The sequence below is a fragment of the Pelobates fuscus genome, chromosome 11 (assembly GCF_036172605.1).
Source record: "Pelobates fuscus isolate aPelFus1 chromosome 11, aPelFus1.pri, whole genome shotgun sequence".
NCBI lineage: Eukaryota > Metazoa > Chordata > Amphibia > Anura > Pelobatidae > Pelobates > Pelobates fuscus.
In genome coordinates, this window is record NC_086327.1 from 93474642 (window position 1) to 93494154 (window position 19513).

A 19513-nucleotide genomic window follows, 5' to 3' on the forward strand; every position below is an offset into this window, starting at 1 on the left:
CCCCCCTCCAGTGCCGTACTGTCAACTTGAAAGCCATAAACGTGCACAATCTGTAGACTTGTAGAGTCAGAAAGTGTGCTTTTATATAAACATCTCCATTACAGGCTAGGTGATTGAGTGCCACCTTGTGGCATCATACTAGGCAAGAGAAAAGCAGACCTGGTGGGTCAGAGAGAGTAGGGCGCTCCCTAGTGAATATTCATACATATATACAGGGAATAAAACGTAACTTTTAATAGTTGCTGCAAAAAAATGCTTGAAGTGAGGACCCAAAAAGAACCCAAAACAAAACAAAATAATAATAAATAAACAAAAAAGGGAACAAAAAACGCCAAATAACAAAAAGAGAACAAAGAATAAAAAATGAAAAGTCGGGAGGATATCAATAAATGTGAGAACGTGCTGGATGGGGATAAAGTGACCTAAGGTAATAACCTAAGGGTTACTATTCGAATAGATCCCCCCAACATCTATATGTCTCACAAGTACACTGTAACCTCTCTGTTAAATCGTGCTATTAACCCTCCGTGTAATACCCACTGACAGTATCCAACACGGAATCTGATGGGGTAAAGACAGTGGCAAACTGTAATTTGCCCATGAAAAAGGGGACTTAGCAACAAAAGAGTAACATGAGAAGTGAGTGTATCATACAGTAGAGACCTATTCTGGATGGTAATAATGTATCTAGAGACGATACAGCTGTAAGAGCACTGCCTCAGGGGGTACGGGAACGAGTTCAGCGTGAAGAGAGCAACCACTAATTGTCAAACAGCGCTAGAAGACACTACCTAACAGCCGTGCAGTGGTGTCTTTTAAAATTTCTCAGTACACATCAAACGTCCCCTCATCACCACCCCTCTTATATAGAAACGATACAACTGTAGGAATATGGCTTCAAAGGAGTACGGGAACAAAACTCGGTGTGAATAGAGCACTCAATAACTGGCATACAGTGCTACAAAGGACCAAATATAGACCAGCCGTCCTGCTAGGTCTTTGGAATTGTGAACACCAATTGCTCAGTACACAACCTCTGTCCCCTTGTCGCCACCCCTCTTAATAAAGAAACCCTTGTATCTATAATGAGGACCTGCTCAAACTTGCTAAGCTTACTAGCTAATCATCCATACGAACAGACTCGTAACATATCATCCCTAACTGCCTGCCTGACACGTGTTTCGGCGCCACTACAAGCGCTTCTTCTGAGGCTAAACGAAAAATGAGCAACGGGAGCCCCTTAAGTATCCCTAGAGACTAAGCCCCAGCTGTGGGCGTGTATCACATTTTCGCGCCCAGATTGGCCGGGATCGAACTTTGAACTAGTACCCCCTTATTTGTGTCGGACTAACCCTCCTGTGTCTCAGCTGGGATTGGAACCCACTACTGGCAACTTTAGGCATCTAAAGCAGTCCCCTCATAACAGAGGACCTGTTTAACTGGAGGCTCATCTTAGTCTTTCAATACCCGCATCCTTGCGGGTCCTTGCTTTCACACTGACAGAATTTGGTTGCCTGTTAATACAGGTACTGTTCCCTGGGAGTAGTCTCTCTTGTGTACATTCAAGCGGATTCTTCACATTCAAGGATCACACTCACACAAGTGCAGCTAAGCTATCACATTGGCACTGAAGGGGTTAACCGGGTGTTGCGCATCTCATTAGCATAACCCGTTCAGTTTTCGACACGTCATCAAGGGGCGTTACTGGTTCGATCCCGGCCAGTCTGGGCGCGAAAATGTGATACACGCCCACAGCTGGGGCTTAGTCTCTAGGGATACTTAAGGGGCTCCCGTTGCTCATTTTTCGTTTAGCCTCAGAAGAAGGCGCTTGTAGTGGCGCCGAAACACGTGTCAGGCAGGCAGTTAGGGATGATATGTTACGAGTCTGTTCGTATGGATGATTAGCTAGTAAGCTTAGCAAGTTTGAGCAGGTCCTCATTATAGATACAAGGGTTTCTTTATTAAGAGGGGTGGCGACAAGGGGACAGAGGTTGTGTACTAAGCAATTGGTGTTCACAATTCCAATGACCTAGCAGGACGGCTGGTCTATATTTGGTCCTTTGTAGCACTGTATGCCAGTTATTGAGTGCTCTATTCACACCGAGTTTTGTTCCCGTACTCCTTTGAAGCCATATTCCTACAGTTGTATCGTTTCTATATAAGAGGGGTGGTGATGAGGGGACGTTTGATGTGTACTGAGAAATTTTAAAAGACACCACTGCACGGCTGTTAAGTAGTGTCTTCTAGCGCTGTTTGACAATTAGTGGTTGCTCTCTTCACGCTGAACTCGTTCCCGTACCCCCTGAGGCAGTGCTCTTACAGCTGTATCGTCTCTAGATACATTATTACCATCCAGAATAGGTCTCTACTGTATGATACACTCACTTCTCATGTTACTCTTTTGTTGCTAAGTCCCCTTTTTCATGGGCAAATTACAGTTTGCCACTGTCTTTACCCCATCAGATTCCGTGTTGGATACTGTCAGTGGGTATTACACGGAGGGTTAATAGCACGATTTAACAGAGAGGTTACAGTGTACTTGTGAGACATATAGATGTTGGGGGGATTTATTCGAATAGTAACCCTTAGGTTATTACCTTAGGTCACTTTATCCCCATCCAGCACGTTCTCACATTTATTGATATCCTCCCGACTTTTCATTTTTTATTCTTTGTTCTCTTTTTGTTATTTGGCCGTTTTTTGTTCCCTTTTTTGTTTATTTATTATTATTTTGTTTTGTTTTGGGTTCTTTTTGGGTCCTCACTTCAAGCATTTCTTTGCAGCAACTATTAAAAGTTACGTTTTATTCCCTGTATATATGTATGAATATTCACTAGGGGGCGCCCTACTCTCTCTGACCCACCAGGTCTGCTTTTCTGTTTATACAATTTTGTAAGGGTTAACCCCTAATTTGGTCGCCCCAGGACACACAACAAGTTGCTTCCCAGTTTGGGTTTCCAACTTACTTTTTCTTTATTGTTTACAAGGTTTTAATACCTACCCGTGTCCGAGGAAGAGGTCGACGATGGGCGGGCGGATCGTGACGTAGGTGTGCACGCGCGCCGCTACGGACCAGGAAGTGGGGCAACGAAGCGAGGGAGGCAGCGAGGACGCCAGGCAGAACGGCGCGGAAAAATTTGAAGGCAGCGAAGCTATGCGGCTGAGCAGCTGAAGGTTTTCCAAAGCTGCATCCAAGCTGCTACAAGGTGCCACAAAGCTGCTTCATAAATCGATGATACAACCCTCAGCGATGTACAGAGGTATTCATCTGATATCTGCCCTGACTTTCACTACTAATCAGGCCAGAGTACGATAAACGGCTGAGTAGCTGTCATAAAGCTGCTACAATGTTACAAGATATTACAAGATATTTCATTGAGGCACTGATTCCCATGAGCAGGATAACTGGCTGAGCAGCTGCTGTAAAGTAGCTACAAAGATATGAAGTAATCATCTGATACCGGTTCCGACTACAAGTCTGATAAATAAGAAGTATTGGGGGGTGCTGAAATCCACCGGAAAACAGAGGTACACAGAGGAAAAGAAGACGCTGAGTTCTGATTTGGGCTGACAAGCACGCATATTTCTCCAGTCTGAAGGTATTTATGCTTATAAATAGAAGATTGACTCTGGCAGTGATAGGGTGGGAGGAAAGTGGTCCCAGTCGGTATAAAACATTTTTGTGTGTAATAGAAAAGAATAGAGAAAGAGAAAGAGAAGGATAAAAAGAAAAAAAAAATCAATATAAAAAAAAAAAAAGGAAAAAGTATATATATGCTTTTATTATCCACTTTATTTCATATTCGATAAACAAGAGTTAATTTAAAGAGACAGTTGTCTAGTGTCGCAGTGAAGAGCAAAGGAGACACTTGGGTTAAACGTGATAAAGCAATTTAAACCACACAGTCATCCTTAGTGGAGTGTAAACTTTAATCTAGCGTCTAAAATAGCGAGGAGGAAAAGGAGTGAACTGGGAGATAACAGAAAGTGACAAAGTGACTTTAACAGGTCGAAAGCGACAAAGTGACATAAAAGTGACTTAAAAGTGATTTAAACCCCACAGCCATCACTAGTGGAGTACAAAGTTTAAAGTTCACATCCTAGGAGCGCTAGAAATACGTATGGCTACTAAAAAAGAGAGAGCCAAAAATATGGAGAAAAAGAAGGCAACGATTGGTGCATTTTATTCACCTAAAGCTGTTTGCACAGAATCAGAGAGGCAACGAAAATCTCTGCCTCTAGAAAATGTTCAGCTTTCTGCACATCAATTATCCAATATATCGGAGGACGACTTACCACACCTGTCAAAAAACCCACAGGGATTGACGCAACAACTCTTAACCCAAAATGCTGGACAATCTACATAAAAAGATCCAAACGGACATTGAAAATAACTCTAAAGATATTAGATCGGAAATCGCCATCCTCTTTGAGAAATTTTCAAATCAGGAAATCATATTACAAAAAGCACAAGAGGAATATGAACAAATTAAAATATCTAATATACAGCTAGAGAAGAGATTGTAGGATACTGAGACCAAGCTGACCGACCTAGAGGACCGCTCCAGGAGAAACAACGTAAGAGTCAGAGGCATACCGGAATCAATCTTACAAGAAGACTTATATTTGTACTTGAACACTTTTTTTTCAAAAATACTATCTAGACAGACGCTGGGCCCTGAGACCTTCGAAAGATTCCACAGACTGGCTAGACCAAATGGAACTGACAAATCCTATCCAAGAGACGTTATGATTTGCTTCTCTAGTTTTTGGATGAAAAACCAAATAATGCAGAAGATAAGGAATGGGATCCCAGACACGGAAGAATGGAGACATTTAAAAGTTTATCAGGACTTATCTCAAAAGACAAGACAAGCAAGAAGAACTTTTTCCGAAGAAACGGTTATCCTCAGGAATAAGGAGATCAGATACAAGTGGCTGTTCCCGACGGCAATTATGGTCTTCTTTAAAGATAAATCATATATCTTCAGAGACAACTTGGCACTAAAGCAGAAGATGACAAGTTTGAAACTTATCCCTTAGTCAAACCGAACTCCTCCTCCTTCTCCCTTTTTTTTTTTTTTTTTTTCACATATAGAAATGCATAGAAATCGTAAAATATATAGAGGGGCAATCACTATAATATAGTATACAGATAAATTAACTTAGGAGTATGAAGTGAACGAAAGAGAAGTTTATAACACATATAAATCTAGAAATAATTTACAAGACTTCTTGGTACGGGTAGAAAAGGCGTTAAACTGTTTTGGGAATGGCACAGGCGCTACCCACACACGTATATAATGAATATAATTATAGATTCACATATAGAGTAACAATTATAGATTCACATATAGAACAATGTATAGGGAAAGGAGTATAAAGCATATGTTACACTTATTGACACATTATTTAATGTATTTGAATGAAAGGAATGAAGTGAGTTTCACAATAACCACAAGCTTATAATCACATAAAGGGAGGAGAAGGGAGACCATAACCAAGGGCTAGGGAAAGGGAGTATTAGAAGATAAAAATAGGAGGATAAAATTGCCCCAGATAAAATAAATGTTAGTAGAAGGGGGACTTAGATAGATCTTGCGGTAGGATAAAGGGAAAGAACATCGTTACGCCTCTAGAAATAGGATTTGCAAGAAAAAGGGAAATAAAGGGCAGAATCATTTGAAGGATAGAGGGAGTATAATAAAAAACAAAATGCCTACTATCTGGTCCAGGGTCCTGCGACGGCAGCAGGGTCAAATATGAAGACTGAACACAGAACTTCATATTATGGATTGAATGTGGTAATAGAAAGTTGGAGTTTCACCAGGAGGTCCAAATATATAGGACCGACTGGCGAAAGTATGAATGGATCTGAGTGTTGGACGCTATCTGAGGGGAGGATAGAGGGGATGAGGGTGCGGAGTGAGCTGCGGAGTGAGCTGCGGTAGTATGTCATTAAACATACTATCTATAAACACAAGGGGCTTAAATTCAGGTCAGAAAAGAGGCTACTTGTATAAATTACTGATTGATAGTAAAACAGATATCGGTTTCGTTCAAGAAACACACTGGTCTAACTCTACGCCTAAACTATGGAACTACAAAAAATTCCCAGTGGTCCATAGATCTAATTTGGTGGGAAAGAACAAGAAAAGAGGGGTGGCAATTTTTTTTTCAGGTAGCTTAAAATATGAGCTGATCTATGAGGAGACTGACCCTGGTGGCAGGTTTCTTATAGTAATAGTTCGAATTAATGATATTTTGTATACTTTAGTAAATGTTTATGCTCCAAATCAATCCCCATACAGATTTTTGGGAAATTTGATGCAAAAGATCGACCGCGTATCGTCTGGTAGCCTAATCATCGGGGGGGACTTTAACTGCATCATGGATGATAAAATAGATAGGAATAGAATCAAGCCCGTTCACAAAGACGGCAAGCAAAGAACAGGCCTATCAATGATGCAGACTATTTTAGCAAAAAATTGTTTATATGATGCCTGGAGAACGTCTAATCCAGAAGCGAGAGACTACACGTTCTTTTCAAATGTTCATCAGACATACACTAGAATTGATTATTTTTTGGTAAAACCTGAAATTTTGGGGCGAGTTAAGAAGGTGACAATTGGACCTATAACATGGTCCGACCATGCACCTGTAAGTTTAGTTATAAAAAATAATCCTGAATATAAATGTAGAGACAAATGGAGACTTAATGAAAATCTACTAAAATCAGAAACTAATGTAGAAGAACTGCGCACTCAGACTAGAGAATTTTTTGAACTTAATGATACAGGGGATGTCTCCAACGCCATGTTATGGTGTACTTTTAAATCATATATGAGAGGATGCCTCATAAAAATGGGCGCTATTATAAAAAAAAAGAAAGGAAAAGAGCTCAACGAGCTTTATATTGATCTGGCAAAACAAGAACGCCTACATAAACTTACCATGGATTATAAAATTTTGGAGGATATTAAAGAGATTAGGGGAAAAATACTAGTAAGAACTCAAGAAAAGATTAACAAAGCTATGCTAATTCTAAAACAGAGATGGTACTATGGAAATAATAAAACAGGGAAAAGTCTTTCAAATAAATTAAAAAATAAAAATAAACTCCAATCTATAAACTATATAACAGTTGGAAGTAAAAAAATGTTTTCTCCAACCCAAATAGCTAAAGCATTTGAAGACTATTATAAAAGCCTATACAATATAAAATTTAATGAGCCAGCTGAGGGCGAAACAAAACAGTTTCTGGATAAACTGAGCTTACCAACAATATCTGTGGAGAAATTGAGCCAATTAAATGCCCCCTTTTCTATTCAGGAGATTAGTAATACCATTAAAGCACTAACAGCAGGTAAAGCACCAGGCCCAGATGGCTTCTCTTCAATCTTCTATAAAAAATTAAGTGATATAATCTCTCCATTTATATTAAGAACATTTGAAGATTTTGCTAATCATAAAGCCATCCCAACGGAATTACTCCAGGCCTCCATAATACCAATCCCTAAGATAGACAAGGACCCTACGTACACTTCAAACTATAGACCAATTTCCCTTATCAATTTGGATATCAAAGTATACTCTAGAATTTTGGCTGATAGACTAAAACTAATCATACCCAATATTGTACATATAGACCAGAGCGGGTTTGTAGAGGGTAGGGGCACATCTGATAACATTAGGAAACTACTGAATGTCCTATATCATGCAGATCAAAGTTTGTCTCCTTTTGCTGTGGTTACCCTCGATGCCGAGAAGGCCTTCGATCGGGTTAACTGGAAGTACATGGAGGAAGTACTGAGGGCCTTCGGCATCGAGGGTTTCTTTAAGGAGTGCACAATGGCGCTATATAAGGATCCCCAAGCTAAAGTATCAGGATACATGTTTCAATCAAACTGGTTCCCTATCAGAAATGGGACGCGACAGGGATGCCCTTTGGAACCCCTGTTATATATCCTTTCCATAGAACCGTTGGCAGCCGCGATTAGACAGAATGAAGACATCAGCGGGCTAAAAGTGAATAAGATGGAGAATAAAATTGCATTATATGCAGATGATGTTCTTCTGACCCTTGCCGATCCTATTAGATCTATCCCAGCCGTATTTCGGCTTATTAACGTGTTTGGTTTACACTCAGGTTATAAAATAAATATAAAGAAAACACAAATCCTGATAAAAGGCCTCAGTGGATCAGGTGTAGACAAACTCAAAAAAGATTTTAAATGCGATTGGGAAGCAAGAAATATAAAATACTTAGGGGTAAAACTTTCTCTAGATTATAAAGAAACTGGAGAACTCAATTATACTGATATTGCCATCCACTTTAGGAATATCTTAAAAAACTGGCAGGGATTGGAACTTTCTTGGTTGGGCAGGATTGAAGCAGTAAATTTCTATCTCCTTCCTAAGTTAACATTTTTATTTAGTAATCTCCCGCTGAGGGTGTCATGCCAGACGATACGCGGTCTTCAAAGGCAATTATCAAATTATATTTGGCAAGATAGGAGACCTAGAGTCTCATTGGAAATACTACAGAGAGACTGGAAAGAAGGGGGGATTCGTTTCCCAGACATACAGAAATTATATATGAACAACATGGTAGCACACCTAATTAAGTGCGACAATTTTACAATGGCTAGACCAAACTGGTTAGATATTGAAAAATCAGATCTCGGTGACATAGAACCCCTATCGTTGTGGTGGTGCGATAGTGAATTTCTAAAAAATATAAGATCTAGCAATCCGATGAATAATACAATGATTTATATCGTTAAGCATTTGAAAAAGAAATACGGAACAAAACACTTATCACTAAATGCCCCATTAACAACCTTAAAACTTTATATAAAGGATATAAATATCCAAGAATGGGAAACTGGTGGAGTAGTAAGAATAGCGGAACTCTTGAATAATAATAAAATGTTGCCATTTCCAATATTACAATCCAAATATAACCTCCCTTCGAAGGAAATCTTTAACTACTTAAGAATAAAATCCTTTACAATGGGAAAAGACTTTTCGGAAAGTTCCCTAATGGACCAGTTTGTAGAATTTCATTATAAAAAAAAAAATTGCCTCTAGATATAATCAATTCGTAAGAAGTCAAAGGCAAATAGATAAAGCACCAGCAATGAATAAATGGGAGCAAGAACTACATTTTTCATCCTCGGTGGAGGACTGGCTGTTGGGATTACAAGCAGTAAAAAGATATGTACACGGGGTGAATATACAGGAAGTGTACTTCAAACTAGTATACCGTTGGTACCTGGTGCCTACTCGCCTTCATAGATTTCAACCCACACTCCTACCGGATTGTCGGAGATGTGGTAGGGAGTTAGGTTCATTCCCCCACATCTGGTGGGACTGTGAGGAGTTGAAACCTATGAAACTAATCCTAGCGGAATTGGTAGACTTTATGTTTGAGGTTCGGACTGAGATCACGCCTCAAATGTTTTTGTTTCATTTAGATTTACCAAAAAGTAACATAAAACTAAAAATTCTTATGATTCATATCTGTATGGCAATAAAAATAGTTATGGCCAGAAATTGGAGAAATATGGGTGCGTTAAATTGGCAGGATATATGTACGCAGATTGATTACCAACGCAGCATGGAAGCTGGGATAGCCCTAAACAAGATTTCTAGAGAAAAATATAATGAAGTCTGGGCCCCTTGGGTTAGATTTACAAACTATAAAATGTAACCCACCCCCTGCCCCCCCCCTCACATAGATAGCTACCCGTAGGCAGTAGAGAGAATGGGATGTATGGTTAAGATGTATGGTATGTTTATATGGCTGTAGATACAGTAGAAAAAAGAAAAAAAAAATACCTACCCGTGTCCTACAATATAATTCATATCTTGGTGTGTGTTGTTCTCACAAGTAATGGCCAATTTTTTGAATCAACTTAAAGATCCGAACCAATGGTGCCTTGATGCCGAAAATGTTTTCACAGATAAAGAGAGTGTTTTTCTTTCCCAGGATACTAGCATCGAATCTAAATTTAGACTTGTATCCAATGCTTGCAAACAGCAAATTAGACTAGGCTGGGAAATCTCCTCTATCCATAACTACCTTAATAAATCTATGATTCCCAGAGGTCTCAGAATCCAAGTCATGCCCAATATGCAAATGGAGGATACTGCCCTCCTAAAAGAATGGGAGGATGCAGCTAACTTATGCTCCCGCACCTTCATGGACATTATCTGTAGATTTGAGAGCCAAAGATTGGAACATATAAATAACAGCGTCAAAGAAGTAGTTGAGGCTGTACAAAAACATAAAGATGATCCAACCTTTGACTCACAAGAATTAAAACTTCAGCATAACTTGAACAAATACAAAGATACTATAAAAAATCAGAAGCATAAAAAGTTCATAAGGGACAATCTGGATTATAAAAATGGTAGAGTGTACAGAAAATTCAACAGAAAAAACATACGTACAGACTCAGACCAGTACTCAACATCAGAGTACGAGACTTCTGACACAGACACTGAAGGTTAAAAAACTCGAGTTCTACACCCTCTAATGTCACTCAAACAAGAGGCATTTTGAAAAAAGGGGTGGCTTTTTTAGGCCAAAACCCCCGAGAGGGGGAACCCCAAGCACAGTACAGGCAAACGCGATACAGGGGGAGGTCACGCAAACGTTATTAAAGTCCAGTAATAAAGTCATCAATTTCTCAGATGAGGCACTCACTGAAACCCAAGTCCAGGTTCTCACAAAAGGGTTATCCTTTGTCCCGGTCCCTCTATTCAACAAGTTTGAATGGATAAAGGATATCCACCTTTTTGGGCGGAGACTGGCCCTCCATAAATTCTTCCTCATTGAGAAAGAGAAAAAAGCCAGGGACTTGGGTTTCAATATGAGGGAATATCAGTGCCTCAAGGATCTAGTATCTTTACTAGATGAGAATGATGGCCCTGAGTTGCTACCCTACACCGACCTACGAACTAATAGTAAATTCACCCCTAATATCAGGGAATACAAGAACATCGATATGTTCGTAGAGTCGACCTGTAAAATGATACAAGACTTAAGGTTGGATTCCCTCCAACTTCGACCACATAGCAACCTTTCCAGGAGGGAATGGCAGGCCCTCTGTGAGCTACAGGCAAATGACGACATCGCCATCAAGCCGGCAGACAAGGGGGGGAATATAGTGGTACAAAACAAAACACAGTATGTACAAATGGCCCTAAATATACTTAAGGACAGTACTACCTATAAACACCTACCCTCAGACCCTTCAGCCAAATTTCTACTGACACTGAAAAACCTCCTGGATAAGGCCTTCGATGATGGAGTCCTGGGAAAAGATGAATATTCGTATATATACGTCAAGTGCCCCACTGTATCCACCTTTTACTGCCTACCAAAGGTGCATAAACAGTATAATGTCTTGTCCGCTAGACCCATTGTGTCTGGATCTAACAACTTAACATGCAAAGCCAGCATCTACATAGATAAGATCCTTCGTCCCTTTGTAGAAAAATTACCCTCCCATCTCAGGGACACCAAGGACACCTTAAAATGTCTAGCCTCCACCAGCCTCCCAGAGAATGCCATCCTTTGTAGCCTGGACGTAGAGGCGCTCTATTCATCTATTCCCCACTCCCTAGGGTTAAGACACACCAAGCACTACTTGGAAACACGTGGTCCTAGACATCAGGGCCACACCTCCTTTGTACTAGACCTGCTACAGTTTGTCTTGACCCATAACTTTTTCTTGTTCAATGGACAGTACTACCACCAGGTGCAGGGAACAGCTATGGGGACATCTTGTGCCCCATCATATGCCAACCTGCACCTGGGTTGGTGGGAGGAATACGTGGTCTTTAGCAACTCAAATACTGAATACACTAAGTTCATCTTTATGTGGAAACGTTATATAGATGACGTATTAGTGGTCTGGACTGGCACAAGGGATCACTTTACGACCTTCGTAGAAACCTTGAATTCCAATGACCTCAACCTGAAGTTTACGATGGAGATAGGTGGGTCCTCCTTGAACTTCCTTGACTGCACGTTCACGACCACATCAAAACAAACCATTGAGACGACTCTATTCAGGAAACCCACCTCAACTAATACTATGTTGAGGTGGGAGAGCCATCATCCAACCACATTGAAGAGGGGCATCCCTATGGGACAGTACCTCCGGCTCAGGAGAAACTGTTCAAATCTGGAGGAATTTACCATCCAAGCCAAACTCCTCAAACACAGATTTAAAGAGAGAGGCTATCCCAACCGCTGTCTAAAGCAAGCCTATCAGAGGGCTTTACACAGTGATAGATCGGAACTCCTCAGTGACAAATTGACACCCGTTGAACAAACGCCAATTCGTTGTATTGCGAATTTTGATTAGGGATGGAACCAGGCAAAAAAGATACTAGGCAGGTTCTGTCCGCTTATATCACAGGACCCCCACTTCAAAGGGATAGTCACCCCCTACGTTTCCCTAACAGCACGAAGGGGAAGAAATCTAAAAGAGACACTGGTGCCTAGCCATCTATCCTCCAAAAAATCTGGACATAACTGGCTTTCTATACAGGGTACTTACAAGTGTGGCAAATGTGTCGCATGCAGCTACATTTGCAAAGACTCCAAACACCTTATGGACTCAAACGATCAGGTGATCTGCAATGTTAAACAATTTTTCAATTGCAGTACCAAAGGCATAGTTTACCTCCTGATCTGTGAATGTGGCCTCAAATATGTGGGCAAAACGATCCGCCCATTTAAAAGGCGAATCATGGAGCATATACACTCCGTGAGAAACCTGAGGGATACACCCGTGGCGAGACACATTAGGAACCAACACTCTGGAGACCCCAAAGGTGTTAGGTTCGCTGGGATTGAGCGAGTGACTTTAGGTCATAGAGGTGGTGACTTGGATAACACTCTACTTAAAAGAGAGTGCTATTGGATCTACAGGTTCAAAACCTTGGCCCCCAACGGTCTAAATGAGGGATTCACATTCACTCCCTTTATTGATAAATAATCACACCAAGATTTTAACAATATGATTATATTACATATGTACACAATTTCCTTAGGGACTGTATATACTTTTGTTACACTTTACTTTATTTTATTTAATTTAATTTATTTAATTTTTATTTAATTTATTTTATTTACTTTACCTTATAATATATTATATTATTTATTTTATTTTATCTTATTTTTATATATATATTTGTTTTTGTTCCATTTAGCTTTTTACAACGGGGGCTCCTCCTAACCCTGTATATATGTTAACACTCCACTTTGAACTAGTACCCCCTTATTTGTGTCGGACTAACCCTCCTGTGTCTCAGCTGGGATTGGAACCCACTACTGGCAACTTTAGGCATCTAAAGCAGTCCCCTCATAACAGAGGACCTGTTTAACTGGAGGCTCATCTTAGTCTTTCAATACCCGCATCCTTGCGGGTCCTTGCTTTCACACTGACAGAATTTGGTTGCCTGTTAATACAGGTACTGTTCCCTGGGAGTAGTCTCTCTTGTGTACATTCAAGCGGATTCTTCACATTCAAGGATCACACTCACACAAGTGCAGCTAAGCTATCACATTGGCACTGAAGGGGTTAACCGGGTGTTGCGCATCTCATTAGCATAACCCGTTCAGTTTTCGACACGTCATCAAGGGGCGTTACTGGTTCGATCCCGGCCAGTCTGGGCGCGAAAATGTGATACACGCCCACAGCTGGGGCTTAGTCTCTAGGGATACTTAAGGGGCTCCCGTTGCTCATTTTTCGTTTAGCCTCAGAAGAAGGCGCTTGTAGTGGCGCCGAAACACGTGTCAGGCAGGCAGTTAGGGATGATATGTTACGAGTCTGTTCGTATGGATGATTAGCTAGTAAGCTTAGCAAGTTTGAGCAGGTCCTCATTATAGATACAAGGGTTTCTTTATTAAGAGGGGTGGCGACAAGGGGACAGAGGTTGTGTACTGAGCAATTGGTGTTCACAATTCCAAAGACCTAGCAGGACGGCTGGTCTATATTTGGTCCTTTGTAGCACTGTATGCCAGTTATTGAGTGCTCTATTCACACCGAGTTTTGTTCCCGTACTCCTTTGAAGCCATATTCCTACAGTTGTATCGTTTCTATATAAGAGGGGTGGTGATGAGGGGACGTTTGATGTGTACTGAGAAATTTTAAAAGACACCACTGCACGGCTGTTAGGTAGTGTCTTCTAGCGCTGTTTGACAATTAGTGGTTGCTCTCTTCACGCTGAACTCGTTCCCGTACCCCCTGAGGCAGTGCTCTTACAGCTGTATCGTCTCTAGATACATTATTACCATCCAGAATAGGTCTCTACTGTATGATACACTCACTTCTCATGTTACTCTTTTGTTGCTAAGTCCCCTTTTTCATGGGCAAATTACAGTTTGCCACTGTCTTTACCCCATCAGATTCCGTGTTGGATACTGTCAGTGGGTATTACACGGAGGGTTAATAGCACGATTTAACAGAGAGGTTACAGTGTACTTGTGAGACATATAGATGTTGGGGGGATTTATTCGAATAGTAACCCTTAGGTTATTACTTTATCCCCATCCAGCACGTTCTCACATTTATTGATATCCTCCCGACTTTTCATTTTTTATTCTTTGTTCTCTTTTTGTTATTTGGCCGTTTTTTGTTCCCTTTTTTGTTTATTTATTATTATTTTGTTTTGTTTTGGGTTCTTTTTGGGTCCTCACTTCAAGCATTTCTTTGCAGCAACTATTAAAAGTTACGTTTTATTCCCTGTATATATGTATGAATATTCACAAGGGGGCGCCCTACTCTCTCTGACCCACCAGGTCTGCTTTTCTGTTTATACAATTTTGTAAGGGTTAACCCCTAATTTGGTCGCCCCAGGACACACAACAAGTTGCTTCCCAGTTTGGGTTTCCAAATTACTTTTTCTTTATCATACTAGGCAACCATCATGTCTGTTGGAATGTTGTACTGACCCTGTGTGTTCTACAACATTTGAGTCTCTGGGTACATATTGACTGCCTTATAATGCTTACTTATTTTTGACAATTTCGACTTGGATACAGACTTCTCTCATTCTAATTATTAAAAATTGAGATGGAGTGGTGAAAAAGATAAGTATATTCAGGACAGATAATAAATAAAGTCAAATGGTTTATGGTTTTGCAGAACCCCAGGAGCGGATTTTTTCATTCGTAAACACATATCATGAATTTGTATTTTTTTTATATACCGGATTAACCACAGACATTTTTTTTTTTGTATTAAATATGTACTCTCAAACTGTGCAAGTTCAATGATCCGAACAGAAAGAAAGCCAATGGAAAAGAGAACCTAATTTTCTTGCCATCTTCACTTTGCATGTCCATGCTGAGATCATTTGTCAAGCTAATAGCACATATTCTAAATTAAACACGGGCTGTTCTGCTGGGAACTTCTTAAATCGGACAACATAAGAATAGGCTCCTAAAGCGGTTGAGAGGTGTTAGGAGTAGATGTTTTACAAAGCATTGTAATCTCTGTGAATTACGGTTTGTTTTTTGTTTTGTTTTTACTTTGCATTACTTAAAACAAATCAGACCTTCGGAAAAATTAGTTTTGGGCAGTTCCAAGAAATCATGTTTCCACAGATCTCTAAAACAGTGCTCCAATGCAAAAATGGTGCCATTAGAGATATAGGATGAAATCTGAAACATTGTGTCTGTATGTGCTCATTTGCATAACTAGCAGGGCATTCTGGAAGAATTGCGGGAATATGAATTATTGGAATTTATGTGCCCAAGATGGATTTTCCCAAGCTCTAACTTGTTATATATAGATAATAAATGTATTGAGTATATAAAAAGTCATAAATCTGTGGAATTTGCATGAACAAACAAGTTATTTTCCTTTTGGATAAAATAACACACTAAAAGATATGTTTATTATACACACAACATGCAGATTCTACAGACATTTTGGTGGTTTTAAGGTGAATGTTTATGTTCCTATAAATTATTTTTAGTGCTTTATAACCTGTATCTGGAAGTACCTAGGCCAGTCTGTGATTATGCCCCTTGCGGGAACAAACACAACCAATCACATTCCTCTGCCTACGTCTATATCAATATAATGGGTGTGTAGTTTTAAATAATGAACTAAATCTATCGAAGAAACCGAGATTGGGAATGATGTTGTAATGCTGTTTTTTACAGGTACAGAAATCCTAAAGAAACATTGTTGAAGTCGTTTACAAAAAATCAAAAGCTACATCATCACCTGAGTATGAAAAATCGAACTTTGGGACGAATCACACATAGGGTATACTAATCTCATCAGGTCTGTATTTTATTTACTAAAACCAGAAATCAAAATAAAATAATGTAGGTCTGGCATATAGGACCCAGTATTACTCTTTATGAGTCTTTGGAGGGGGCTGTTTGCACTGAATAGAAGCACACAGACACAGAGGTAGCTTGATTTGATCACAATTGTCTATAAGTCTTTTTCTACAATGAAACATCGTTCGGCATATTTTTACTTTTTAGTCATTAAAAACGTTTTAGTAAATGCATCTAAAGTTTCTGTACTTTGGTCTTTTATATCCAAAGAGTATACTTAGGATTTGAAAAGTCTCTGTGTACAAGTACAAAAAGGACATAGCCCTCCTGTATAAATGCAATGCCATTTCTATAAATAGAGGTAAAACACCACCATTCAGTTTCTTAAATCACAAAGTTTGCATGCAAAATGGTAACTTTTCTTCTAAAAGTTGTAATGGTAAAAGGATCATGGACAATTAACAGAGTATTCAAAAGTAGCTTGGACATACGTAGCTAGACAAAAACACTGTACACATCTTTTCAATACTTCAGATAAAGGTTGCATGAAGCAGTTCTTACCTATATTTCATGCCAGTCTTACGGGCAGTGCATTCGTCCAATGATAGTCCATGCATTCTGAGAAATTCCTCCATATTCTTGGCATGTGCCGCCACTCTAACTTCCCGAAGACGCTGCAATTCCACCACATCGACCTGGTGGACTTGGTTTATTCCCCAATCGGAATGATATCTACTTAGCACACTTTTCAAGCTCCCACTGTATGACATGGACAGCATTTTGCTGTCAGGTCTGGGAATCTGTGGATTTTCCAGATGCAGAGATTTAGAAGGCGGGTGGGATCTCCTACCGGGTGAGACTCTATAGTTATTGCATGTTGCTCTCTGGGCAACAAACATTTTGAAGCTGACAAGACAAGGGCTAACAAAATGAAGTGCTGATACAAACCATCAACTCTGCTAATTAACAGACCTTTATATACTCCTTTGTCCGAGACACCAAAGAGACATGTACACATGCATGTCATTGGTCATCGGATCTCAACTGGTAAATGAATCCAGACTGAAGAACTTAGAGAGAACAATACAAGAAGAACTTGATAGGTTTCAACACTGACAACATAGTAAACTACAGTCACTTAAGAAGCAAATCAAAAAGGGATGAAACTACCCATGCATAACAAAAGTCTTAAAAAGATATATATATATATATATATATATATATATATATATATGCTTTTCAGGAGCTAGTTTCTGTACATGCAGAATAGGCAAATAGTGTTACTAAATGCATTCTATTTCAAAACAAGGTGTTAAAGAACTGATATAGTATTTAAAAACACTTTAAAATATTGTTTTGTTTTTTTCAAGTTACAAATTAAACCCCCCAAAAAATTACTATTACAGAAAATTCATGTTATGGTAGACATGGATGACAACTCATACAATGAATGAATGAGGGCACGTTCTTGTGTATTCAAATTCGTCCTTTGCCATTATTTAAATGTTCTGTGTGGGTACTCCACTGTTAAAGGTGTTTTAATTATTAAAAGAGCAATTTCCTAATGCACAACAGGTTCATTTATAGAAAACCAGTTCTTGAGCTTCCACTACCGCCATCCACATTCAGCTTAACCATTACGGCAGCAGAAGATCAGAAGTCTGGCTTCCTGACCATCAGGGGAAACAGTCCATGGCAGCTGGCAAGCCAAAGGTAAAAGTGCAGGAGACACAGTGGCAATGGACAAAATCTCAACAGCATCCGATATTGCTAGTTCCCACTAATGAGACGTTGAACCTATGTGCTTGGTTTACTCCATTAGCATATCAGATTGGTCCTAACCACAGAGAAAGTTCAGAACTGAAATGCCAGGCAAACCCCCTCTTTATAGAAATACAGCAACCCATGGATGACTGGTCCAGCCTAACACAGGCCTCATGAATGAGGTACAGGTGATTCTATTCTCAGGATAGTGCTTATTTTTAATGCTCTATTGTGCACGATTCATTAGGTATGCCCCTAAATGAAGCAATAAAAGCAGCAAAAAGTAAAAAAAAAAAACAACATTTTCTTTCTTGGAATCCAACCCAGGGCAAAGCGAGGGAGAAAACAAGGGAATATATAAAAATATAAAAAAAACACAACACAAAAATAAAGATCATTTATGTAACAGGGAGGTATCAAATTAAAGTAGGAGGGAGATGTTGGCTTCCCCTTGCAGTTGGGCTGGCACAAAGTCCTGGACTGCATAAGTCACATGTGCCAGGGGTTTAACTAGCCCTCGGCACAAAACTGAAAATGTCTCTGTATGTCCAACCTCACACACAGACACAGGAGCAGCTGGGACAGTACTGAGGTTTTCACCCTCTAAGACTGTTCCTGCAACTCTGCTATGAAGCATAGGAGGCAGACAGGACTACAGAGACAGGCCTCCAGATTTTATGTGGGATGATGAGGTGGGCCTGACCCTTTGTGTAGGGCAAGTGACATTTTGGCATCACTGTTCTTCCACCTTTACATCTTCCCATCCTGGTACTTGTCTCCCAACAAACCTAAGCTCCGAAAGGAACATTGCAAGTAAGGAAAACAGGCCCCCTCTACAGGAGATCCTCTTTTAGACAGGTTCCTAGCAAGAAATCTGGCCGTGAATATATATTTATTACTCACACTTTAGTTTTGGACACCCCACATAATGTGTGAATTATTTGGAAAAAGTAAAGCATGAGTTCGAAAACATTTGTATTCCTGACACTATAGTGTTCCTTTAACCCCTTAAGGACACAACTTTTGGAATAAAAGGGAATCATGACAGAATATTTCCGTCATGTGTCATCACGGTGTTAAAAACATGTATTCCTGGCACTATAATCAGTATTTAGGCTCACGGCCCCCCGCTCTTTAAAGGACCACTATAGGCACCCAGACCACTTCAGCTCAAGTGGTCTGGGTGCCAGGTCACCCTAGTTTAAACCCTGCAGTTGAAAACATAGCAGTTTCACACAAACTGCTATGTTTACACTGAGGGTTAATCCAGCCTCTAGTGGCTGTCTCACTGACAGCCGCTAGAGGCGCTTCCGCGATTCTCACTGTGAAAATCACAGTGATAAGACGCTGACGTCCATAGAAAAGCACTGAGTAATGCTTTCCTATGGGCGGTTTGAATGCATGTGTGAGGAAGCCTGGCGCTGGAGA

General features: G+C 40.0%; 1 protein-coding gene across 6 annotated transcripts in view; it reads right to left on the bottom strand.

Annotated features, from left to right (window-relative positions):
• The window catches only part of KCNAB2 (potassium voltage-gated channel subfamily A regulatory beta subunit 2), a 189977-nt gene that overhangs the window by 76189 nt on the left and 94275 nt on the right, over positions 1-19513 (bottom strand). For 2 of the 6 annotated variants that reach the window (XM_063436201.1, XM_063436200.1), the window contains exon 2: positions 16883-17121. The exons of the other annotated variants lie outside the window; for them this stretch is intronic. In XM_063436201.1, the coding sequence (XP_063292271.1) occupies positions 16883-17121 (239 nt within the window). The remainder of the gene's footprint in view (positions 1-16882; positions 17122-19513) is intronic. 6 annotated transcript variants of the gene reach the window in all.